The sequence below is a fragment of the Crocodylus porosus genome, unplaced genomic scaffold (genome assembly GCF_001723895.1).
Source record: "Crocodylus porosus isolate Cpor-Errol unplaced genomic scaffold, CroPor_comp1, whole genome shotgun sequence".
In the NCBI taxonomy this organism is placed as follows: domain Eukaryota; kingdom Metazoa; phylum Chordata; order Crocodylia; family Crocodylidae; genus Crocodylus; species Crocodylus porosus.
This window is the reverse complement of record NW_017728932.1, coordinates 14,965,317-14,990,632: the sequence shown is the minus strand read 5'-3', so window position 1 is coordinate 14,990,632 and position 25,316 is coordinate 14,965,317. Positions and strand designations below refer to the sequence as shown.

General features: G+C 41.1%; 1 protein-coding gene and 1 long non-coding RNA gene across 2 annotated transcripts in view; both read left to right on the top strand.

Moving 5' to 3' along the window:
- GDPD1 (glycerophosphodiester phosphodiesterase domain containing 1) overlaps positions 1 to 14,331 on the top strand; it is a 20,272-nt gene extending 5,941 nt beyond the window's left edge. The window contains exons 4-11 of the mRNA XM_019545312.1: positions 3,072 to 3,207; positions 3,844 to 3,889; positions 4,088 to 4,206; positions 4,689 to 4,778; positions 6,515 to 6,648; positions 7,998 to 8,057; positions 8,600 to 8,651; positions 10,205 to 14,331. Of these exons, the coding sequence (XP_019400857.1) occupies positions 3,072 to 3,207; positions 3,844 to 3,889; positions 4,088 to 4,206; positions 4,689 to 4,778; positions 6,515 to 6,648; positions 7,998 to 8,057; positions 8,600 to 8,651; positions 10,205 to 10,327 (760 nt within the window). The 3' untranslated portion in view covers positions 10,328 to 14,331. The remainder of the gene's footprint in view (positions 1 to 3,071; positions 3,208 to 3,843; positions 3,890 to 4,087; positions 4,207 to 4,688; positions 4,779 to 6,514; positions 6,649 to 7,997; positions 8,058 to 8,599; positions 8,652 to 10,204) is intronic.
- Positions 14,332 to 18,111: 3,780 nt separating this feature from the next.
- LOC109316980 lies at positions 18,112 to 22,554 on the top strand. Its single transcript, XR_002102948.1, has 3 exons — positions 18,112 to 18,239; positions 19,012 to 19,115; positions 21,266 to 22,554. It is a non-coding gene; the product is annotated as an uncharacterized LOC109316980 (long non-coding RNA).
- Positions 22,555 to 25,316: the final 2,762 nt, after the last annotated feature.

Sequence of the window (25,316 nt, the reverse complement as noted above, 5' to 3'; positions counted from 1 at the left end):
TGGTTAAATGTTTTCCACTGTAATATTAGGTGTAAAACAATTTCTTTAGGGAAAATAAATCTTTGTTTTTTTTCCACATACCTTAAATTATTTTGGGACCTGGTGTGCTATATGGATCAACAGCAATTTAATTGCATCTGTAATTGAAACTTGCAACGTATTACTGTGTCCCTAGGACCTCAGCTTATTTAGATGCCAGGAGATTCGTGTTTCAGTTTTTACTGTGTTTTCATTTCTTGTCAGAATTGATTTTGTTTAGGTGAGGTAGCTCGTTAGTGGATTTGCTGACCATAGGGAAATTACAGGACTTGTCAGCCTGGTCTTTGTAAACTGTAGGCATTGTACTGATCTGGACGGTGTCCAACATGAACGAACGTCCAGGCTTTTTTTCGGATATTTTCCACTACTCGGAAAGAGTTGGGGCGGTTGGAAAACAGACAGTGGGACTATTGTGAGCTATGATCACAAGTCTTACATCTCAAGTCCTGTGGACATCGGCCAGCAGTATCAAAATACTATTCAGACGTCGCATTTTTGCATCCAGGCAGTATCTCGAGACCTTTTAGGAGCAGTGTGGGTTCGAGACGTTCTGATGTGCTGCTGATCAAGCTGTCGTTTCCAACCGAAAACACAAAGTAGTAAGAAGAGAAGCCCGTTAACAACAGAGGTAGTAACAGCCTGGCCACTGCTCAAGACTGTTGACAATCGGCGCTCTTGTTCTGCTGCTTCCACTCGGCGTGAGCACTGAAGTTTTTAGCAACGTTACCATTTCGTAGCAAGTTCTGAAAGTGAAATGAAATGTCGGTTAATTTGACAAATGTCCTGGATTAGAGAAGTTGCCTTGTTCTGGGCAATTCAGTCACCTGGAAGCAGGTAATTGTATAATTATTATTTGTCCCCGTAGCACTTCACGTCCTTTCCGAGGTAGTCGTTAATAAGAAACTGGTTTTACTTTGACACACTCCCAGTCTTTCTTGTCATTAGATATAAGCCAGAAATCGTGTAGGGGGCAAAAAAAAGCCATCCTGGCAGTAGTTGTGACATTTGCATCACTCTGTTGCCTCCATATGTTTCTGATTTGTCCTGATTTTATTAAAGGGTCTGATTCATAGCCTATTAAATCAAAGAAAAGGCTCCTATATGTTTTTAGTGAGCTCTGGATGAGGGCCAAAATGCTGTTATTGAACTTGGTCTGCAGATGTCGAAGACTCACGCGCAAAGGGAACAAAAATATTTTGCTGTTGTAACCAAAAGATTTTCAAATGTAATGGCACTTGTAAAGTTCCTGGCTGTCTTTTATACAGGTCATTGGAGAATACGCAGCTGATTCAAATCCAGATTTGCTTGGGGATTTCATTTTGCAGCAATTCTTGCAAGGATTTCTCTGTCTCCTCTGCCCCCTGTTGATGGTTTATGAGTTTTGCTATTCGGAGAATTTCAAGACAATGAAACAGATCATATTCAGTTGTGTGTACTGTTATGAAAATTAAAATCTGGGTTTTTCTTAGTAAGTGTTAAATAAAAATCCATTCTAAACTCATTGTAAACCCATTAAAATGAAAAATAAGACCTAAACATGAATGTGGTTATATCAAATTGTATTGACCACCTTCACTGGTCAAAGAAGTAATATATTTGGATATGTGCAGTACACAAAACAATGCCCCTTCTCTGTTCAACTCCCTCAGAAAAGCAAAAAGATTTAAGTCCTCCTTGTGCTCAGATCTTTGCCCATGAAGCCCAATAGAGCGTTACATAATAGTATGTGTACTTGTCATTACTTAACCTTTGGCTACTTTTTAGTGCTGTTAAAATGAGGCCATATCTTCTAAGTGAGTGACATTTACAGCTTTCAAAGTCAATGCTTTATCCTTTTAACACACTGGCTCGAGAGGCTTCTTGTCACTCAGTATCACACATTTTAAAATAGCATCTAGCACGCAAAACCGAAACAAAACTGAAATGATTCTCGCCCAGCCTTTTGTGATTTTCTTCATTTTCAATGTATGAAAATCAAGCGTCAAAGCTAGACTTTCAGTTTTCAGGAGGAGAGACCAACAGCAGTGAATTAAAACTTGAAACAAAACCAGATTTATTAAGTCAACTAAAACTAATTTAAATTTTACCAAAACAACCCGGTACAGTAACTATTCAGAGGCTCTCTGTACCACTGCAGACCCTGTGTCAGAACTGATCGGTGAGTGTCCATTGTATGTCGACAGAGGGAATTTGACCTATTTTGGCTCTTTTTCCCTTGACTGAGACTAGCAGAGGTATGGGAGAACTGGCTTCTGTGGCATACGTATTCCTGTTTGATAGTGACTTGGGTGCAGCGTTTAGTTTTATGGGGCATCTAGCATTTCTCCAATGGTCACAGCCATGCATCTCTTGTGTAGTACAAAACGCAAGCTGTTCAGTCCCACTGGTAATCCCCTGAGCCATACCGTCCCTGCTCATTTAAATCAGGCTGCCTGTTTAAAGAATCACCATGCTAAAGCGTTCAGTATTTCTTTACCTTGCCCCTCGTGTGTCACTTGTCATTCATACTTAGCAAAGAATTGAGCAACAAGCAACCTTAATTGCTTGGAAGAAAACCCTACATCATTCATGAAACTCAGGGAAATTCGGTTAAGACTCTGCCAGCAGTGAATATTTTTGCTCTAAAGTGTCAGGCGTCTAAAATTCTGGAATAATGACAATGGAAAGCGAGGCCTGCCCTTGTCCTGCAAAGATAGTTCTTCTGTGGTGAGGTACTTGTTAGCGTGGTGAAACCTGGATGTTACTGGCAGAGAGAGGACAAAAGACAAAGGACCCGGGAGCACAGGGGCTCCAGGCTCAGCTCTTGACACTGACTCCACGTGTGGCTTGGTGCAAGTTGTGCCTCAGCATTTCCCTGAAAAAAAAAAAAAAAAAAAGAGAATTGTTGAGATCTGTCATAGATACGTCATGAGAATTTGTTGCATTGCATTTGTAAAGTCCTTTCAATCTAACTTAACTAGATGAAGTCTTTTAACTGATGTGTTTGTAAGTTCCAAAAGGGAACATTTGTCAAACTTGCTTTCTTGTTGCAGTGCGGTTAAGATAGGGACAGACATGTTGGAGCTAGACTGTCACCTGACAAAAGATGAGCAAGTGGTGGTATCGCATGATGAGAACCTGAAGAGATCGACTGGTATTGACATCAATATATCTGACCTCAAGTACTCGGTAAATTGGAGCAGATCGTCAAAGCTGGGGAGGCTGTGCAATGCACGTTGTGCCTGAGAGCTCATCCAGTACCTCTCCCAACCACGCAGTCAGCTCATGTAAAAGATATCACACAGCCCCTTGCCTCTTGCGTGGTTCCTGGGCCCCCATGGCTACAACAGCACTCCAGCCCTTCTACTGTTGCAGTGGTGAAAGTTGGAGGACTGGAGAAGGGAAGGAAACAATGGACGCTGTGCTTGTGGCCTCCAGTGTGTTGCTCATTGTAGGGCGCCTTTCACCGAGTGTCAGAGCACTAGGTGACTGTGTTAAACACGTCTCTTGCGGTTGTGTCGTTTACACTAGCATTTTAACAGAATTGCTGGAGTCATCCATGAGATTCTCAGAAACAGTCTCTATTCACTCACTGTTAAGTGGAAAAATATTTCCCTCTTATTTATGTCCTCTTCTGAACAAATCATAAAGCTGTTTTGGTGCTGGGGCTGCAGGCAAGGAGTCCTGAAAAATATATACAAACATTCCCTTTACTTTCAAGAGAATTTGCAATGGATGGCTTAAAACGTGTTATGCTATCGCTTTTTCAAGGAATGGAACAATTGCATTGGTGTACTAATGTTTATTTCCTCTGTATTTTTAAAGGAGCTCCCGCCTTATCTCAGCAAGTTGGATGTCACGTTTCAGAAAGGTAACTTTTATCTGGGGTAGCCTTGATTTGGCTTCCCTGGGATAGGGTCAGGATCATCTTAGCTCAAAACATATGCTTTTAGAAATTATTTTCTTTTTATACTATTGATCAAAACGTTGAGTATTTTTTATGGTTCTTTTTATCTGCAAAGTATTGATAAGTTGAAGCGGTGACCTAAAACTCTACTTCCCTTCCCAGAGTGCCACTGTGAGGGTAAAGATAATCGTATTCCACTGCTGAAGGAAGTGTTTGAGGCATTCCCCCAAACTCCCGTCAATATTGACATCAAAGTGAACAACAATGTGCTGATTAAGAAGGTGTGTAATACATTTTACTGCTTCCCACAGCCAAATCACCTTGAATTGAATTCGAGTCATATCATGCAGAGGTCAGGTGTTATCTGCATTTGGGTAACAGACTGGGGGGGACAGCCTTGGGTGTTGCAGGAGGCATACTGGTGATCTGGGGGCCAATGTTCTTCCTCCCGAGTCAGACCTGAATCTGTGCCTCAGTGTGATGCAAAGGAGGGGACACTACATTAGTAGACTGTTGTTGGGTTTTTTTCAGGGGATGTACAAAAGTGAGGTTCTGATATTTGGCACCCTCATATCACTAAGATATGGCCCAAGTACATGCATGGTACATCACATAAGAGGAACCTGTGATATTTTTGTCAAATTCCAGTTTAGGCATTCTGCTTTTCCAAAATTCCCCAAGTGTTTTCAATTAGATATGCTAGTGGTCTGCACATCTTGATCTAAAACACTGTGCTGAACTTTCCAATCATTATTAATTGCAGGTTTCGGAGTTGGTGAGCCAGTACAAACGAGAGCATTTGACTGTGTGGGGCAATGTCAGTCATGAAGTTGTAGCAAAATGTGTTAAGGAGGTAAGCACTGAAAGAAATGCCAGTACCCAGTGGAAGCTTCAGTCTCCATCCTGCGTGTCTGTTTAAGCAAGGTCATAACACAAAAAAATACTCTGTAAATGAGGCGTTCTGCCCATATACACAGGGTTTTTTTTATTGGGCTCAGAACTGGTGTAGCACCATGACGCTAACCACGAGCAGAAGTGCTGATAACAGACATAGAAGTGCTGATAAATTTTAAAGTCTGATGTTTTTAATCATTGATTTGTGTTCATTTTAACAAATGCAAATGTATTTAATTGATGCTTCACTGATATTCCTCACATACTTCCTCTTCTCCTGCTCTGTCACAGACCCCTTTCTTGCCTTCTGGCTCCCTTTTGCATCAGGGCTAAGCTCTCTTCATTTTCAAAACTAATTTTCCATCCTGCTGTTTCTTGGACTTTCCTGAAGTTCTCTCCTACCTCCCTAGTTTGCTACATGTGCTCTCTGATTTGTGCTGCCTGGATCACTACACCTGATAACTAGAACAGCCCTTCTGACAACTTTCACTCTGTCTTCTAGAGGTTCCTAAAGACCTGTCTGCTCTATAGTAAAACATTCAAGGAACAAGGCCCGGGCACCCTACCACTCTCTGCCTGTTTTGGAATGTCCCGGGACCTGACTTTGTGCTAAAATTGATTGGTACAGCCTTTGGTTTGGACGCAGTTATACTGGTAAAAAGGTGCTTTATACCAGCATAGGCTTGTTCCTTTTCCTGTACAGAAACTAGCTATACCAAACACTAACACCTTTAACTGCTTTAAAACTGTGTCAGTACCAATATGCCAGTATAGTAAAAGTGGTACTGTGTGCTGATATAACCCCAGTTTAGTTTTGGTAGGGTTTTTGCACTATGCGGTAATGTGGCACACATCTTTGATACAGGATCAATAAAAAAAGGTAGGCAAGATCAGATTAATGGCAGAGGGAGTAAGGCTATTCCTGCCTTTTGGTGCTTAAATCTTCAGAATTCGTCTCTGTCCCCTTGTTTCCCTTAAGGGTTCCCCCCACTGGCGATTTTCCTCACCCATAGTCATATAAGCTGGTGTGCTCTTCAGACTCGGGGCACTGACAATCTGGGCATCATGAGGCTGATGGCTGTTTTTTCTACCCCTCTGGTGGCTGTTCTGGATGCAGTCTAAACCACATTACTATTTTAAATAAGCGATGATGTCTGAATACAGCCCTCCTGGTTTGCTGGAGGGTGCTCAACTGTTGGTACTGATACCGGACAGCATTGCCTGCCCATATCAGCTACAGCTGTGTTTCTTAGTGATGGTACCTGTTCCTGTACTTCACTGATGTTGTGAAGCGAATTCACATCAGGCTCATGTACCATTAGTGGGGATCACAGTTAGAGCACATCTGTTCTATGATCCCAGGGGTCAGAGACAGGAAGTGCTGAGCCACTTTGTTTCCTGCAAGCATTTGTAAGACTATACAAGGAGGCAGGTAGCACAGTGCCTGACCCATTAAAATGCATGGCTTCATGCCCACCACTGCCCCTTACAGTTGCTGTGGACTTTAACAAGGCTACCAGGCAGCGTTTTCAAAATTGAGGGCAAACCTATGCAAGTTGGACAGTTGGAAAATGAGGTTTTAAATCCTTTAAGCACAAGCGCTCAAGTTTACAGCAGGCTGGCGGAAGATTCAGTTTCATCACAAAGCTTTCAGCAATTTGCTAGATAACTTGGGTTATTTTTCTGGCTCTACAGAATGCAGACATTCCTACCATCTTCTGCTTGCAACGTGTCCTCCTCCTTGTTGGCTTGTTCTACACGGGGCTGCTGCCATTCATTCCCTTCAGGGAAGAGTTCTTAGAAATACCCATGCCTTCGATCATTCTCAAGTAAGTGACATGCCATACACCTGTGATGCGGGAGTCGCGGAAATTACATGGCCATGCAGACTTCAGGCACAGGGTAGTCAGATTTCTCAAGCTGCCTGGGACATTTCTTAGAGGGGAGGCTTCAAAGAAAAAATTGAACGCTGAAACAAATAGCGGTAGTGTTAAGGGTGATGCAGCTGTGGTGGTCCAGGAATTATGCAAGAAGCAAGGATTTTTGGCGGGGGGTAATATCTTGTATTGGACCAACTGCATGGTTGAAGTAATGTTCAACAAGCTTTCAAATAAAACTCTCATCAAAACTTCAGTAATATCTTGCATTTCTTAATGCCCAAGCATAGCCCTAGGAATCAAATTCTGTTGGAAGTATAGTCTCTTCAGTTTGTAGGTAACTATATGAGTCTTCATTGAGTTATTTGAGACTCCACTCATGAGAAGGGAAGAGGAGTTGTGTAGCGTGTCCAGCCAACCTGAGGAACTGGTTTCATTTAAATCTCCCCGGCTGCCCTAGAAATGGGTAGTATTGCAGTGTGCTATTAAAACTTTGCTCTTTGTATGTTTTTCAGCACTTTCAAATTATTCCTCTGTTTGAATAAAGTGCTTTGGGTGGAAGGCACTAGAAAAATGTAAGGTTTTAATATCTCAGTGTTGAGAGAGATGGTGTCTATTCAAAACAGACATTTTTAGACCTGTCTATTTTTTCCTGTTTGTCAGTTTTAAGCTACGCAAATGAGTGTTTAATGAAAACATAGCATTTCTATTTTAGTTCAAAGATGCCTACATCCAACCTTGAATGTCTTAGCAGCAGGATGTGTGTTTAAATACATGTACCTAGCACATTTCCTGTGTACGGTAGCTTATCTTGTCTGTCCTCCTGCAGAAGAAATCAACTGCCTTTGCTTTTTTTGATTCTGGCTCAATGCTAGTGTCTAGCACTTCTGCACTCCTATATAGAAATGTGTTTCACAGAATGCTGCTTTGCATATCATTTACCTTTTGTCAGATGTAGAGACTGAGGCGAGGGTGACATGCCCCGGTGAAGGCCAGGAATCAAGGCAGTGTCAGAGCTGCTAAAATATCTTAGGAACTTCTGTTTACCCAAGCCATTAACTAAAACTGCATCTCTCCTGCTTTGCACTTATCACAGCCTGTTTCTCCTTTGTAACACAAGCTAAGGCATTGGTCTTGGAGGCAGAGGAAGACTTCTTTTGCGCTTAGTTCTGTCGTAAATGTTGATAAACTTATTGTGACATCATGAGATTGTCGACACTTTTTCCTTGCATGAATACTATCTCAAGTGACACTTTTCTGAGCTGATGCTATTTTAAGGTCCTTTTCCTTTCTCTTTATAGACTGAAAGAACCACACAAAATGACAAGAAGCCAAAAGTTTATCATCTGGTTTGCTGACGCGTAAGATTTTTAATATCTTCGTGATGTATTTATATGCTGACTGTTACATCAGGCGACTAGGACTGATTATTACTAAAATTAAGTGGTTTGCACATTGTCAAATAGTTGTATCTGGTAAGCATCAGGCAATGTGATAGGCATCCCATGCAGCACACCAAGAAGATCTTTTCCCACATTCTCTGTGTTACTTGTATGTTTATCCTGTGCAATATACACCAAGGAGCACCACCATTAGGCAGGAATCTTTCTTGTACCCATAAAATAAACTTGAACTACTTTTTACTTTAGTAGTTTCCTGTCATTGTACACTGGTACAGAATCTGACCTTCCATTTCACATGGCCATTTTCTGCCACACTGCTTGATACAATTCTGCCTGACCCCAAAAATATAGGTGCTCTGGCCAGCAGAAGTCCTGAATTGTGTACTCTGGTGGGTCATTTGGCACAAAACATTAAGATATTATGAAGCAGTCACAGTCTGAGATGCCTAGCATGTTTCAGCTGCTGGACAGAGTCAGATTTTCTTTTTTCTTCTCTGCAGATTGTTAATGAGGAAAACCTTATTTGACCACCTTACTGCTCGAGGCATTCAGGTATAGTATGGCATATTTAAAAGCAAACTGGTTTGTAGTTTATGAAATGGCATTTTTGGTAACAAGCTTAAAATACAGGAAAGTTTAGCCCCATCCTCCCATTTCAGCTCCTCGTATTCTTATAATCAAATCAGAGCTTGGAACAGCAAGCAGATTTGCTCTCGTAATTGAAAGGATGCAGTGGTGTTAACCAAATGGCCTTTACAGATGTTCAAGTGAGTTAAGTGAATGAAGCCTTATGGCTGATTACTAATATTTGCAGCTTCTTTTTTCACTGTTGACCTGAAGCTTTTTCACATGAAAAGCCTTTTAACAGATTTCCAGATCAAAAGACTTGCTCCTAAATGTCGCAGGGAGTGGAGCTGTCATACATGCAGGCTCTGTTGTGGTATGTGTTTTAACAGGCTTTATCAAAATAAAATAATTTAAAATTAGAGGTGCACTGATAATATTGGTTGCCTATCAGATCAGCGCCATTAAAAGGGAAATGACATTATCGGCCGTTGTAGCTGATAATGTTTTCTGATAATTATCCCTTCTGGCCAGGGCCCCCGACACGTGGGTTCCCTCTCACCTCCAAGAGCTGCTGTAATTAAAATGCTGCCTTGTCTTCTGTATCAGCGACCCCACACTTAGAAATGGCAGTGGGGGTGTGTGAACTAAAGCTAGTTTGTGTGTGTTTGTTAAATGTAAAACAAAACAAAAAAGTTTTATTTATGTCCATAGTTTAAAGTGCCTTGCATTTATTACTAAATATCAGTTATTGGATCGGCATTGGCTGATATTTTTGGTTAATAATCAGCTATCAGTATCAACCAAGAAAATCTTAATCGGTGCACCCCTATAAATGCATACACTTCCTCATCCTTGTTGCCGATAGCATTTTAGATTATCCAAATAAAATGCATTTAAAAATTCACCTAATTTACCTAAATTTCCCTTTTTTTATTTCTTGTCTATTGTTTGCATTTTAGCTTGCCTGTCTGTGGTGAGCAGCTTATGAATTACTGTTGGGATCGCAGCCTGGTCAGATCCATAGACTGTTTTAAACTTGCTCTCTAAATGTCAGCCATTAGCACATGATGTTCAGGATTTGAATTTCCAGAAGTGCATGGGATTAATGACGTTTTTGATGAAGCATTAAATTTAAAACACTTTTGATCTGAAGTGGTTATTTTTTCTAATGTTTTCTGTAAAATCTCCTAACCTATTTCCCCCCCTTATTAGCTCTACATATTAGTAAATGGTTTTGCTAACTTGGGATATCTGAACAGTTGCATGCCTCCCTTCAAAGACCATTAGAAGTTGGGGTTTTATGCCATTTGTTGGTAAAATCTTTTCCCCTAAATTTGTAGCCGGGTATCTGTTTTTGTATATGATTTTGACACCATGCTGCAAGTATCCAGGAAACACCTGGCTTCCTCCTGCCCTCCTCACCGCCCCCCGAACAAGTTATTTAGATAATTTAGGCCACAATCTTCTGTATTTATCCACGTTTCCTATTAATAATGATGACTTCCTTAATGACCACTCCATTCTGTGTTTGTGTGTAGGTGTATATATGGGTACTGAATGAAGAACAGGAATATAAGAGAGCATTTGATTTGGGAGCAACAGGAGTGATGACAGACTATCCAACAAGGCTTAAGGAGTTTTTGCGTCATTATCCAGCGTGAAGAAGGAAAATCAAAGAAGATCTTAAAAAGTGGACAGTGAGCCAAGGATTTCCTTCTTTCATCAGAATTTTTCAGCACCATACACACAAATCATTTGCCTAATGGTGGAAGATGTAATCACCTGGGTTTTATTGCCTCATTCTGAAGTTGCTACACAGTGTAGTATATACTATTCTATTTATTTTAAATTTTAATGGCATAGTTTACATTTGTTAATAGTTCTGTTGCTACTGGTGATATAAAGACAGAAGGCTGCGGATAGGATACCCACAGATCATATGCAGAATCACAAGTGCCCGTTTATAGGCATCAAATGGTAGCGCATGAAAATCATTCCAGTCAAATGCTGTTGGGTAGAAATAATTTCAGCATTGTACGTCACTATACGTACCTTTCATGGTTTGAGTTAGCTGATAATGTCCAAGTAGTGTGCAGGGAGGGAAATTAATTAGCACATAGGAGAAAATAGGAAGGTTGCATCTGTGGATACCTGAACAGTTTGCCCTGTGAAATGTAGTCAGTAAAGATGGTAATTTATGTTACTGTAATTTTACCAAAATGAAACGTTTAGGCCAGTATAGGTTTACTTAATTGCTCTTGTTAAAAGGATGTTGGAGTTTGTCTCTAGCTGTAATTGCTCCCCTTTTGGTGTAACCACAATAGTATGACTTGTTAACTTGATATTTAATTTAAGCATTTAAGTAGGCACAGCTCTGGATTCTGAATGAACTGTTGCATTATGTTCAGTTTGCTTAGAAAAAAATTATTATTGCAGATAAGGGCTGTATCTTTTTTTTGCCTACATACAAATTTATAGACAAATTTTACTCCTTTAAAATTGAAGAAGAAATTTGACTTTGTTTCAAGACTTGTGCTCTAAAGCACAAGTGTTTGCATATCTTCATTGTTTAGTGTAACAAACTAACAGCATTTTCCGTGTTTAACCTAAGTACGTAGTGTCCACAAAAAGTGTTCTTTTCTTTTCTGTCTTGTGGTATACCAGACAGATTTCTGAAGAATCTTTACCAGCATCAGAGTCCTGCTGCTCTGGCTGACACACTGTAGCACCAACAGAACTCGCATGTCTCACTTTGTAGATGAGATTATTGTGCCACTTTAGCAGTTTGCAAGCCAGTTTTCCAGAAAGAAGGATTCACCGCACTATTGATAGAAATTGAATCCAATTTTGTGTTTAAAAGGGAAACTAAGGTCGAAGGTGCCTTTATGCTTTCACAGTGGCTGAATCCCATTGGGCTGATGGATTGGAAATCACTTTTAATGCGAGGGAATATAGGAAATGGAGAGTGAAGATTGGCCCAGGGAATCTGAAGGCAATGAAGAAAGTACCCACTAAACATAGCTTGGCCAAGCTAGATTTAATAATGTCAGTAGATCAGTGTTCATTATTACAGAGACGTCCCTAAGAATATATTACCTAATGCTCCTTCCTCTTAAAAAGAAATTTATGCTGTATGTGCGGTAGTGGTACTCGGAGCAGCAGTGGTTTGTTCTCGGTCTGCATTATCTGCAAGGGGGGACCCCTTTTCCACCAAAACCAGTAAACTCAACACGCATGGAATTTGGATGTACACGCAGCTAAAACGAATGCTGTTGGCACAAGCCGGGGAATCTCAAGTGTCTGAGGAAGGCATATGGTATTTACTAGAATTACACATGCCGTTTCCTTCTCACATGTGCACATCAAGCAAGGAACTGGGCTTCTGATTTCATGTTTCTGTGTTTGGCATTGCTGCTTTTGTATCAAGTTCTTCTCAGGTAGTTTTAGGTGGCTCTGGTCTGTCTGTACACGGTGACCTGCAGGAGGTTCAGTTGATCCGTCTACAGACGTGAGAAACTAAACTGTATACCTTCAGTATCTGCACGTGACATTTTTTTTGAGACACTCCTCTGTGAACAGGACCTCCTTCAATAGGAAAAGACCTCACAGGACTAACTTACTTGTAAGACTTTTAAAATATTTTAATGAAGGAACAGCTTGAACTAAGAGTGACTCCCCTGTTGCCTCAGACTTTTAAGGACTTTTTGCTTCCCTCCGCAGTCTCCCATCCCCCAGCCTCACACCCCAGAGCAGCAGCTGTGAAGCCTGTTAGCTGGTTCACTGTACAGCAAAGACTTCCTTCTAAAGCAAAGAGCGAGAATGTCGAGTTCATTTGGACGGACGAACGTTCTTAAGTAGCTGTAATTAATTTACATCTGTGTCATGTCTCTGAAATGAGAGAAAATACGTTCTGCGGAACATGCTGTTTTAGCAGATGAAACAACATACATGGCGCTTCTTTTGCATCAAGTCAACAAATGCCGGTGGCAAATAAGTTAATGGTGTGCTTAAAATATGTAGCTAGTTATAAATAGACATGGATCTGATTTCACTTTAATCTAGTCAGTCCTGAAGCTTCTCAGCATCAGAGGAAATACACATCATGTTCTAACTCTTTACTGGGGGGAGGAGGAGGCGGAAGATGCATCCTCAGTAACTTGCTATGTTTAACTTGTAGTTCTCAGTCCAGATCAGTTAGCCCCAGCCAGATAACTGCGTGTAACCAGAACAGTTGCACCTTCTCTTGCTTTCTAGTGGAAATGGAGAGCTACAGAATAGCTGTGCATTGCCGTTTTTAGTACAGAAATGAGCAACATCCATCTTTCTGCCCGCAGCTCACCACGTCTGTGCATCAGGTGCCTACCAAAATAGAGCATCCCCAGGAAAACTGCCCTGTCTCAATTTGGCTACATCAGCCCAGTGTGTAAAGTGAGAGGGGAACATCCTGTGTTTTTTTTCCTGTTCTGAATGCACTGCTTTCTTATTTCCAGTATAAATGTCCTAATGGGAGGATAACTCCCTTTTTAGAGAATGCTACTGTTTAGCACCTGCACTTTTTTTTTAAGACAAAAAACATTGCTTAAATTGGGAAATGCTCTAAGACTTGTAAAAGCACCATTTGTGGCTTTTAAAATTCAACTGTGTCTCATTGCAAGGGTGGTATCTTGATTTTTAGACTTAAAATTCCCCTCACCCCTACATAAATAAACTCTTTTTTCTATGTAGAGTTCCGAAGCTTGGTCATTAAAATGATATATAATGAGAAGTTTCACTTGTTAAATGAATGAAGTTTCCATCGTCCCAATCTTCTTTCTCTGTTTTTGTGGAAAGGGTGTTGGAAATCTCCATTTCTTCCATGGGTGCTTAGTACACGCTATGTCCACTAGACTTCCCACATCTAAATGCAGCTCGTGGCTGCAACATTTGTACATGGCTTCAGTCTTTGATAAATTTATCATTGGCATCTGAATTTTGGAGATGTCAAGGATGACAAGAGATCAGGGTTCGACCGCTTTTTGAAATTATTCACATCCACCCCCCCTGTATTTTTTTGCTAAAAACCAACGTCTTACCACCCTAGGACAAAAAGACACTGGAATCCATTTGGCTGAATGAGGCTTTGTACCATGACTCTATGAATACCACTGCATAATAGGTATTATCTTGCTTATGTTATAGAAACAATTACTGAGCCTACATCATTGTACAGAAATTCAAAAATGCTTGTTCTATCACGATTTTGAATACTCCAGAAATTGTTGTAGAGGCTTAAGAAACATGTTGTACAGAAAAGCATTTGGTGAAGACTTGCACTGTATTCAGTGTGTTCATCTCCCTCAGGGAGATGTTTTCAGGTACTTTACATTTTACCGCTGTCTAGCATTTTGTGTGGTGTCATACCTGTGGCAGAGTATCTTATGTGTGAAGGATGCTGCAAAATACTTCATGCACTTTTAAGTTGCAAGAATGCTTATCGGCCTCTCTTGCTCCTTGTGGAAAACTATGAATTGATGTCCTTATTTGTTCTCTTCCAGCAAAGGTTAAGCCCTATGAAATGTGACACATTAAAATGCATTTGCTCACAAAAGCTGTCATCTGAATATTCGGTCATTCTGACTTCCCTGACTCAAATAAAGAGACTCATTTCTGAGGTCACTTTGCTGAACGCTGGTGATGTTTGTGGTGCTACTTTCCTGTGCAAAGGTTACTGAGAGTGGGATATGTGCTGAACTTCATTTAAATCCTTAGTGTAACTCCATAATTAACTCATATAATACTCATAGGTATTGAAATCTGCTTGCAGTGGAACCAGACAGGTCTGAAAAGACTGGTTGATCAATATGCAATGGAAATTTCAAGTGTAAACTTTTGTGGCTTATTCCCATTTGATAAACCGTTGATTTATTTGAGATGTTAACTAATTAGTTTGTTTGGCATTTTAATCTTTCCTTGCTCTCAGTACTAAAAGCAGGGAGGGAAAACTTGACAGTGCTGCTGTTTCGTTAGGCTTATGGACCACTCAAGAATACCTCGCTGTTTAATCTCTATTATTATGACTTACGACCTGACTCTAGTTTTGGCCTAAAAGAAATCGTTAGCACCGCCCGGTATTAAAACACTGAGATTTGTGTTTTAGTGTGGGCTGAGTTATGGATCGTGTCACATTCTGCAGTGTTTTGTCATTTCATGTCACCACGCAGATCAGCGAGAACAAATTGTTCAGCAAAGCATCTTGCCAGTACCGTCATGTCTGGCTGCTTTGTGGTATCATCATTGTATTCCAGCCCATTAGGGAAGGTAACGTGAAAACACAGGAAACAGAAATCAGCTAATCTCCTTTGAGTCGCTGTTTTCACTCTCCAGGAAGAAGCCCTCTATCGCGCTCGATGGTTTTACACGGCTTTCTGCCAAAGAAAAAACTCTCTTCTCGGCAACCTTGTGAAGTAAGGTAAGTAGCATCTGTTTACAGTAATGAAAATAAGATGGAGAGGCTGAATGTTTGAAGAGTACTTGGGACACTTGTGGCCCAGCCGGGATTCATCTTGCACTTCCTGCCCCCCAGTCCTGAGGCTCAACAGCTGTTTCATGTTCTGCATTTCTGAGCATGGGGATCATGTGGCCTGTCCTACTGCTTCAGAGAGAGGAGGAGCTCACTGGCTCAGTTTCCTCGTACAATATATTTTCTTTATGCCTGAACGCCTAACCTAGTAGAGAAAGGAAGGCCCAGGAAGAGGGGAATATTGAAAGCACAGTAGTCCTCCAGCAAAGCACTGCCTGCTTCTAATGCCAAAGACCTGGATTTGAACATGTTGCCTGGAGTAGCAGCTCCTTTTTTTTTTTTTTCATTCTGCCAGCAGACGGTGGTGGGATGATGATCACTGCCTACTGTTTGGGATTTGGTTAGGAGAGAGTATAGCTGAGTACTGGTTTCCCCAGGAGGTAATGCCTTGCATGTTCATTTCATAGTCTGCCTTCTCTCTTTGTATAATTAAGTTCCTTTTTGTGAAGGAGCTGATAAAGCTTAGAGAGTAACATTAGAACTGTTTCAGAATCCAGCTTTGTGAACTCCTAGCAAGGGCTCCCCTGCAGAAGATGGCTTGCATGTTGGTTATTTGCAACTGCAAATCCACAAGTTTGGAGAAAAAGGAGTTGTAACCTAAACACTGATATAATAAGCTCTTAAAACATTCAAGATTATCAAGCTTTATGATGAAGGTTTTATAAAAGACCCTTAGCATCTAACTGTAAGTACTGGATAATCCAAAACAGAGCGTACAAATGGGGCTGAATCTGTGCACCTGTTCTAGCCACTTTTTTCCACGTAGGAGGTATTCTCTGTGCAAATTCTGTCTAGTCACCCAAAAAATGGAGTACTTCTGTCGTAGGAATCCAGCACCTTGGACAAATCAGTTTTAGGGTTTTGCACCCTAGAGCAACCCAGTGAGTTACAACACGTGCATTCTAACTGCTTGGGTTTAAAGATGAAAAAGAGGGAAAAATATCATTATTTGCAATGTAAAAGTTCACTAGATCTGAGTCTGGTTCGTCATCATAAGTTTATTTGCATGTTGTAGCCAGGTAGAGCCCACAAACAATTTCTTGGCAGAAAAGTTGCCAGGGAAAGAAGCTGTGTAATTTGGCGGGTGATAGTGTATGTGTGCGTGTGTACCTATTTTCTGAAATAACCCTTGTCTGCTAATCTCCAGCTGCCCAGGAGTGGCTTCTCGGGTCTCCTCTGTGCTTTTGGGTCTAGGTGGAAGCAGAGCTGAGTGGTCCAAGGGGTGCTTTATAGGAACATAAAATGTGCCATTGTGAATCGGTCTCGTGGTCTGTCTAGTATAAATATCCTGTCTCCCCAGATAGAGCTGACTTGGGCAGCAATAGGCATTTCCAGTTGTCCGACTAATTAGGCCCTTTCATTAGGCAGCTTCCTCCACCCAGATGTGACAACTGCCATGTACAAGCATTGCACTGTGTTTTAAATCTGCAGCTGGAATGTCACTGCGCAAGATGAATTGGAGCAAGAGTTTGAGAGAACTGGGCTGCCTCTGGCCAAGAAGCTAATCTATAACGTTATGTATTGTCTGTTGGCCCAAGGGATGTGCCCCACCAAGACTACAGACAGCATTTTAAGGCTAACCACGCATTTAGTGCTACTGGTCAAAAAGATTTGCTGATTGGTTGCACCTGAGTACAAGGATCTGGGAGAGGCAGCTTAAATGAATGGTGATTCCTGAAGTTGAAGGGAGTTGGCTGGTTCTCGTTACTTCAAAGTGTCGCCTGTTTGTCCAATAGCTGCCTTCTAACTCTTGCAGCGTGTGCTACTTCGGAAATGACAACCCCTTGTTTCCTAACTGCAGTGGTGCATTAACTTGCATCACTAGTGTTTCATAAGAATATCTGTCTTCAAAGCTTTCTTGTACACAAAGGTGCTTTATGGGCCGGTGAGCTCACGTGGAACAAGGATTGATGGCATTGTCAAAATCAGTCTTACTGAGATCACACACACCTATAAAGAAACACACAGCACTTACAGTCTCTAGGCTTTCTCAGCTGGGAACAGCAAGATCGTTGTGTGTCATGCAGCCCATGTCTGAATATCTGCTCTGACCTACATACATGAGGTTTGTTCATCTAGCTCACAGTGTTTTCTGGACATGGAGAATTTTGTATTTGCTCCATGCCTGAATCTCCTGGGAGGGGAATGTAAATTTTCCATATACTAACTTGCAAAAAGCAGCGGAACTGAGTGTTCGGGAACTAAACAGCTATTTCCCAAAGTGACAAATCTACCTTGAAGCTAAGGTGGATCCAGAGTAGGTGTTCTTTATTTGACACTTTCTATTTGACTTCCACTGAAAGGGGAAATTGTAGGTGACTTGATCTGACAGTTTGAAATAAGGAGACCCTACAAGGTAGCTTCTGTGAACTGCTTGTAATGCATCTTCTTGCTAATGTGCCTTTTTGTAACAGCTTTAAGATGCTTGGTTAATTGCTACAGAGCTCGCTGCATCTGGTATATATTTTCCCCTCTCTGCTGCAGAACCCTCCCAAGTTTGTGATGAATTATGGATACTCTAAATTAGTCTTTTATGTCCAATGTCTGATGGGAAGAATATACCCTACCTTGCTTTGGGACTGCATTTTATCTTGACTTTACGTCCTGGTGGAAAATCTAATAGCCAGAGTTGGGAATGAGGAGAGACTGGTATATTTGGCTGCTGGTCCGGGTATGTGGTGAATTGGCATCTCTGAACGTGGAAGCCTTAAACTTGGAGTTACTGTTTTAGGTGGTATAAACAATCCTAGATTCATAACAGCAAAACTGTGTTCCTGGAGCAGGGAAAAATTATTCTAAGTATATTCTCTAATCTGACACATGCTTCCTTTGTGTAATGCAGTACTGCTTGATGTGCAGCTATTTTTGTCTATTTATTACAGGCTATTCCTACTGTAATTACCACTGATGCCGACAAGCTACGGGGGTACCAAAAACTTCTTGGAGCTGTTAGAAACAAGTTGTATGGTGTCATGGAAAAATGTTGGCACAAATGGATATATCTGTGTTTAAAGGTAACATTTATTATGATGGATACCATGTTTCAGGCTTGGAGCTACTGATTTTCTTCTAATGTCATCAGTTCATTTTTTAAAATAGTGGTAGAGGTTGGCCAGGGCATACACAGGTCATTTTTAAAGCAGCCATTTTAAATGCATATAGAAAAGATGATTTAATCAAGCTCTGTTTAGCAGGAAAAGCTACCTGAAGCTTTAATGTGTCCAAGTATTTTTTTCCTGAGCAGCTGGGTTTGGGGAATAGCCAGAGCAATAGAAAGCTAAACAATTTACTGCTGTTTGTGTGTTGCAGTTTAAGAAGCTATGATTTTAAAGGCCCCAATTCCATTGTATTTTTTTTACAAAATATAGTTGATCTAATTTATTCTCCAGTTCTGAAGTAGTTTTATCACTGCAAGGAAACAGAACACTAAATTTGGAGTCTTAGTGAATTGTGAACAAATCTTTCATTTTTATCGAGTTGTGATGCTTTCTGTTCCCAAGAACATCCACTCTAATGTTGCACTGCTTGCGTTTTGGAATGGAAAGACCTTGCGTTTCCCAGGTATAACCCTAATATGACTTCCAGCATGTGGCTTTCCTTGCTTCTGCATCAGTTAAAAAGTTCGGGGACACTGCTCACAAGAAAAATCTCTAGCACCACTGTGCATAATCTCCAGTAGGATAATGTGGAAGGTTACCTAAGTTGAGATAATAGAACAGTTGGATGTCATATTTTGAAATAAGCTATTTAAATCACTTAGTGACTGATTTACTCTGTTTTTTTCAGTAATCCAGGGTATACCAGATGCGTTACAATAGAAAGAAACATGACTCTTGGTCTGAAGAACTTCCATGCTAGCTCTGAACGCGATGCAGCAGAAGTGTTAAGAGGTACAAAGGGGCTGAGGGTTGAAGATTAAAGCAGCATCCATGATACTGTGTGATAGTTCAGTGCTGGCTCATGCTGTAATGGTAGAATTGGTAGAGTGACCATGGAGTAACTTAATCCACTGCTCTTGTTCCTCAAACCACTGGGGCTTCCACTCACATGCAGGAGTTTGTTTAGCCGGGTGTGTATCTGAAGATGAGGACTTGTTTTCAAAGCATTACCTAAGCACTAAGACCTCGTGAAAATTGCACCAATTTAACAAAAACATTTAGAAACTTATTTAGTTCATTTGGAACAATCCCCGTTGTTGACTCAAACTAAATGGATACGGCACTTTTTAAGCTGAAATAAGTGTTTACCAGAAGAGGCTGCACTGATTGGACTAAACCAGTTTCTAAACTGACTGTTATGATATTTTAAAGTAGATGAGCTCTTAGCCCAAGACGGAAGTGTTTTCCGCCCTTTACACATAGGGAGACTGAAGCCAGAGGGGTTAAACAACCTGCCAAAAACTAGGCAGCAAATTGGTGTCGGAGCCGGAGGGAGGGTTATCAGCTTCCAGCCTGTGCTCAGTCCCCTTCGTCGCCTTGTTTGCTAGGTAGATCTCCATTCAGCAGTGGAAAAGTGACCGAGTTAATATTTTGTAGAATGAAAAAGGTAGCTGGGCAATCTTGGAACAGCATGCAACAAGTTAATACTCATTTATGAAAATAACATGTTTAGGAATCTTTCGCTTCTGTAAAAACGACTCTGCCACACATCTTTAGGGACCTGTTTCTCAGAACTACCTTAGAGCATCCCCATGGTTGAGGGCGATGTGCTAACCTCACCGCCCCCTCTGCCCAGGCAATGGTCCGGCATGGCTCTGCAATGTGAAGTTAGCCTGCCAAAAAGATGGAAACTTTGCTCTTCTGCTGTGCAGACGGAAAAGATCTAAAAGGCACAAGTAATCTCAGTTGCTCAAATCCTTTAGTACACATGCTACTCCTGATGAATTCCACGGGATTTGTGATTGAGAAGCACTTCAGAGAGGAAATTCCAGTAATTCACCTTTGCTGTTCTAGGGTTATGTCTTACTGTTGCAAGGCCATCAGTAATGGGGCAATTTGGGCAAATGAGCAGCCGAGAACCTGTTTGAGCAGCCTCCTAGACTCTGGACCCTCGTGCAATCAAAACTCATTGTAATCACAAGTCACTGTGCCAATCTTATCATTGTAATCCCAAAGTAGAGATCCTAAATTGTGTGGATATTAGCCACTCTAAAGATGGTGGTGACTTGACATACTGGCAGTAACTCCTTGTCAGGGGAAGATTAGGCACAACACTCATTGCTTTTCTGTGTATAAATGGCGACCAACTGCCAACTGAAAGCAATGCGTGCAGTTCACGTTTTCACCCCAGCTGGACTGTGGATGGAGAACGTAACTGGCCCAAAGCGTCGGCAGGTCAGGGACACAGCTGAGCTTGTGCACGTTTGGTCTGCTGTACATTAAAATCCTTAATGTATTACCATTCCAGAACAGTGAGTAGCCGTGTGCCACTATTTTGGCCCATTACTGTTGGCCTGCTGGACCCAACATCATCCCAATTGTTACCGCAAGGTATGTGATCTATGGACCATCTTTAATACATGTCAATCCCCTGATCTCCCGTAGAGAAACCTGAACAACAGCCCGTGGGTGGCTTACGTTTCACAACCTGACACACTGGCCCATTTGACCCGTACATTTGTAATCTCTCCCTGTGCATCTGTAGACCTAGGTGACAAACAGGTTTTTAGCATTGCTGTGGAATGTCCTTTCACAGATGCAACCAAAATGGATCTGGGGACATGGTATGAGCTTGTAATGTAGATGCACCAACCCTGATTTCAATCATCGTGAACCTGTTTTTGATCTGGCACTTTTGCTGACTTCAGATGAACATGGTTGTCTATATTAAGGAGCAACTAAGGTGATTTTAAATAGATTTAAGTTCAAGAAACAAGGTTTCTAATATAGAGAATCCCTAGCTTAAAAAAAAATGATGAGTATCAATTTATAGGCTAGAAGCAGGTTGGAGTTTCTAATCTGTGCTAGGTAGGAACGCTGGAAATGTGTTGTCCTAACAAAATAGCTTCAAGCTTCCCAAACTCTGTTCTCTTCTTTTGAAGATGCAGACAGCTGAGATCCACTGAGGAGAGAATTTGTGAACTAAAACCTCTTCCATCAAGGGACACTGGAATGGTATTTACCTCTGTATAGCTCAGAAATGTATGTCTGGACATTGGTGCATTGAGCCAGAAGCTTATTCTGCTACCAGTCTGCCCCTAGCGTTTCATATTCACCGTGGTAGCTCAGCTTGCCGCAAGAGGTCCCCACAACCCTTATCTTGCTTCTCATGCACCTTTGCCTAGAGCTCTGTATCCCCAGCTAGGCTTCCTTCCCCAGCCTGAGAGCTGATCCTGGGAAGGATGATGCAGAAACTGCAATGCAGGGATGTGTTTTGTAAAAGAAGACACTCCTCCGGGTTTGGGATCTCAAGCTTTTAAGCTCTGCCAAAGTTTTGGGGCCAGCATCACTTTAGCTGGATGATGGCTTTAATGTGATTGATCTGCAGTACTGGCTCTTAATTTAAGATGCAGAATATTGATACATAAAATAAGCAGCTCGACAGGAGGGGAAAACTACTGAGGATCTTAATGTTGAAGCATTGGAGACCTAAAACTTTTAGAAGGAAGGAAAGCCATGCTTGTGAACATTTGCTACTTACTGTTTTGGCACCAAACATGGGGGTGCTGTGAGAGGAGGAGGAGAAGGCACTTGCAACCATTACTGCTGACCTATAGCACTTTTAATTTGATGATCTAAAAGTGCATTCAAGTTCTCATGCTTCACGGTGGCTCTGAGAAGGATGGTGTTATCCCCTCTTCCCAGTTGAGGAAACAGAGCCAAAATCAGGTTAATAAGTAACATGTTTTCTGCCCAGCCACATAGCAAAAAAATTCCAAATAGAACCCAGAAGTCCTAATGAAAATGAGGACATTATGTAGACAAAGTCCTCCAGATTTTAAACTCCTGGTTTTAATTCAAAAGCATTATTAGTCAGTTAGAAAACAATAATGTTCTTTTTATAAATCATTTTTTTTCTCCCTTCTGTGTCTGCAGCAGTGGTGAAGTAGGAAAGAACATCTCCAGATAGGTTTGGCTGGCATTGGGTAGTGATGCTTTATCAACATAGTAAATATCTTTTTGATCCAGGTTGAATCTTATATTAGCCACTAGCTATGCATGGTTCAGGATGATTCAAAATACAAAAGAAAAGGGTAGCAATGTATATTTTCAGGTCTTCAAGGATGCTTGCAAACAGTGGGAAGTAAAATATCATTAACCTGTTAAACTGAAAAGGATGTTGTTAGGTAGATCAATTACACACGCGTGCGCGCGCACACACGACCTACCTTACAATATATAACTATATTTTTTTTTTCTGTTTTTATTTCAAGTGAGTTGGTTTCCTGAAATTTACTATCAGCAAAAACATAATCAGGACACGTAAAGAAACCAATAACTCTTTTGCCTGGTTTGCAGCCCATGCTTTGTAGTACAGGCCAGTATGGAAAAGAGACTAGGAACAAAATGCACCTGACCGTTCTATTTTAATTGTCCAAGTTGAGTAAAATGAAGAAAAAACATTCTGATTTAAATCATTCACTTCTTTAAAAATGTTCAGTTCTGATAACCACCGGGCGGTGGTCACTCAGGAAAGGGTTTTCCTGGGTTCAAAATCTATGCAGTCCCATTGGTTTGCATGGCATTACTCAGGCTTTTTCACCCGTGTGGTTAGAATTGCTACCAGTCTATACCCTCTTTTTACTACAGGCTTCCTTTTGCTTTGTGAACAGTAATGCTGAGCAAACTTCAAAAACCCTGATACCCTAATTGTTGTTTCCTTCAATCAAAACATCCCATCTTTGGTTCCCCGTTACAAATCGGCCTCTCCTAATGACGCATCTTTTTATATTCTCTTTCAACTCTGAACATGTGTAGTTACAGGCTTGGGTGTTTAAACTTGTGTCCTCACTACTTCCTGTACATTTACCACCGGCTATGTTGGTTTTTTCTTGTGGTGCACTTAACACTTCTGCTTACAGCGAGTTGCTCTGAATGCCTGAGCTGGCGTGTTGTAAAATCTTACAATCATGGAAAATTCAGGTGGGAAGGGACCCCAGGAGGTCACATCTAGTCCAACCCCCTGCCGAAAGCTACATTATCCCAGCTAAGGCTTTGTCCATCCAGGACTTAAAAACCTCCAAAGATGGAGAGTCCATCTCTTTATGCCTCATGCCATTAAGTCCTAAGAATGCAAACATTTAAAGTAAGCTTTTCCCCAGACGAAGCCACTCCCGTGGCAGGGCAGCCAAAAGCTAGTGCTAATGTTTGGACCAAACAACATGACTTCGTTTGCATATGTGGTTTTGTGGTTTGCTGTCTCAAGATGGGTCGCTTCTAACTAGTGTGCGACTCAAATCTGTCATTACCCTTTGAGAATATATTTAAATCACACTTTCAAATAGCAACAAAAATCTAGAGAAATGTTATCTTGCAAAATCTATGTTACAAAATCCCCCTGCTAGCTTGTGCACACGTTTTACTTCACAGAGATCTTATCAAAGGGCTGTATTTCACAGCTGTGAATTGAGATCTCTCAGAATACTGCAAGGCAACTTTGCAAACGCTAACTGATTAAGGGCACAGCACACAAATGAAGAAGTATTTTCTTATTTCTGTTCCTCTGTGTTATTCTCTGTAGACTTAATGTATACATCCTGCTAATTAGCAATACAGTATCATGTTTCACTGCTAGTAATATTAGAAGGTTGTTTCAATGCCAGTCGGAGCCATAGAATCATTTGACATATGATTATGAATGGTCTAAGGCAATGGAAGAGAATGTATTTGTGCAGTACTAAACAGGGAGGTCAATAAACATAAGGTATTCTGGTGTAATACATCAGCTGAGTAACTTTTTTTCATTAGCTCTACAAGAAAAGGGCAAGCATTTAGTATGATTTAATGGTGGAGTACATGGCGCTGCATCTCCTGCTATCAGCATTTATAGAACTGTGCTACCCCTACAGATTTTTTTTTTTTTTTTTAACTGAAACTATAGGATTAAAAAGTGCTGCAGGAAGCATTATTCTGGTGATGCAGTTTGTTTGGAGTTATGTGGAGTTCCAACCTTTTAAATTAATTGAGATGCTTGGGCTGATTGTACTTAGTTGTTGTCCTTGCCCGTTTTTTTCTAGTTTAGATGCTCTTGTGCACTTTTGCCTAGGAAGGACATGCTGCCTTGGGCTGTGATCTTGATCTCAAGCAAAGGAAAAAACCAGGCTGGGCCAGTACTTGGGTGCATGACTGACAAAAATGGCATTCAGGAAGTGAAATGCTGCCTGGTGCTCTTGGAGAATGTCTTCCAGGGCCTGACTGCTTCATAATGATTAACGATTCTGCCAGGCATCCAGGTTGTAGTCGTATTGGTCTAGAGGAAAAAGCCATCAGGACTGGTGGTAGAGGTGATATCTTTTATTAGGCCAGCTAGATTTTTGCAAAAAAAAAAAAAAAATTCTATAAAGAAATCTCTCTACCACAAGTCCTGATTGCTTTAACCATAGTGTGGCACTTTTCACAGTTGTTCACTTGTTAACCGGTCCCCAAACTTCAGCTCAGTCTGATGAGAATTTTTTTTTTTTCTCCTTAAATACTGGCCATAACTTTAAGGTCATCCCTTTCACTTACTCCTTAAATTTAGCTTTGTGCTGTTTAGGCAGCTGCTGCATCTCTGTTAGAGGGGGTGGTTAAAGTGACCTCTGCGTCAAACATGCGAAATGTAAAATCAGTGCTAATGTGAACTAATTGCTTTGGTATTTAAAAAGATGCATCATATATTGTCTATTAGAAATGACTACTGTACCCACTCCTCCCAGTCTTCTAGGGTTTGACTGTACCCCACTGGGAAAGGCCACAATTTAAAAGAAAAAAGCATGATGAATGATTGTTGGCTGCCTCGGATTTTGGCAGCGTGCCACCCTGGTAAAGGAGTCTGATTTTCAGAGCTACGCACTCTAAAAAATTGGGCCCCTGGAAGGTGTGTCAGGTTGTGCATCAAAGATCATGGCATCTCAAATCATGACATGAGCCCTTTTTTGAAAAATGTTGGTGTAG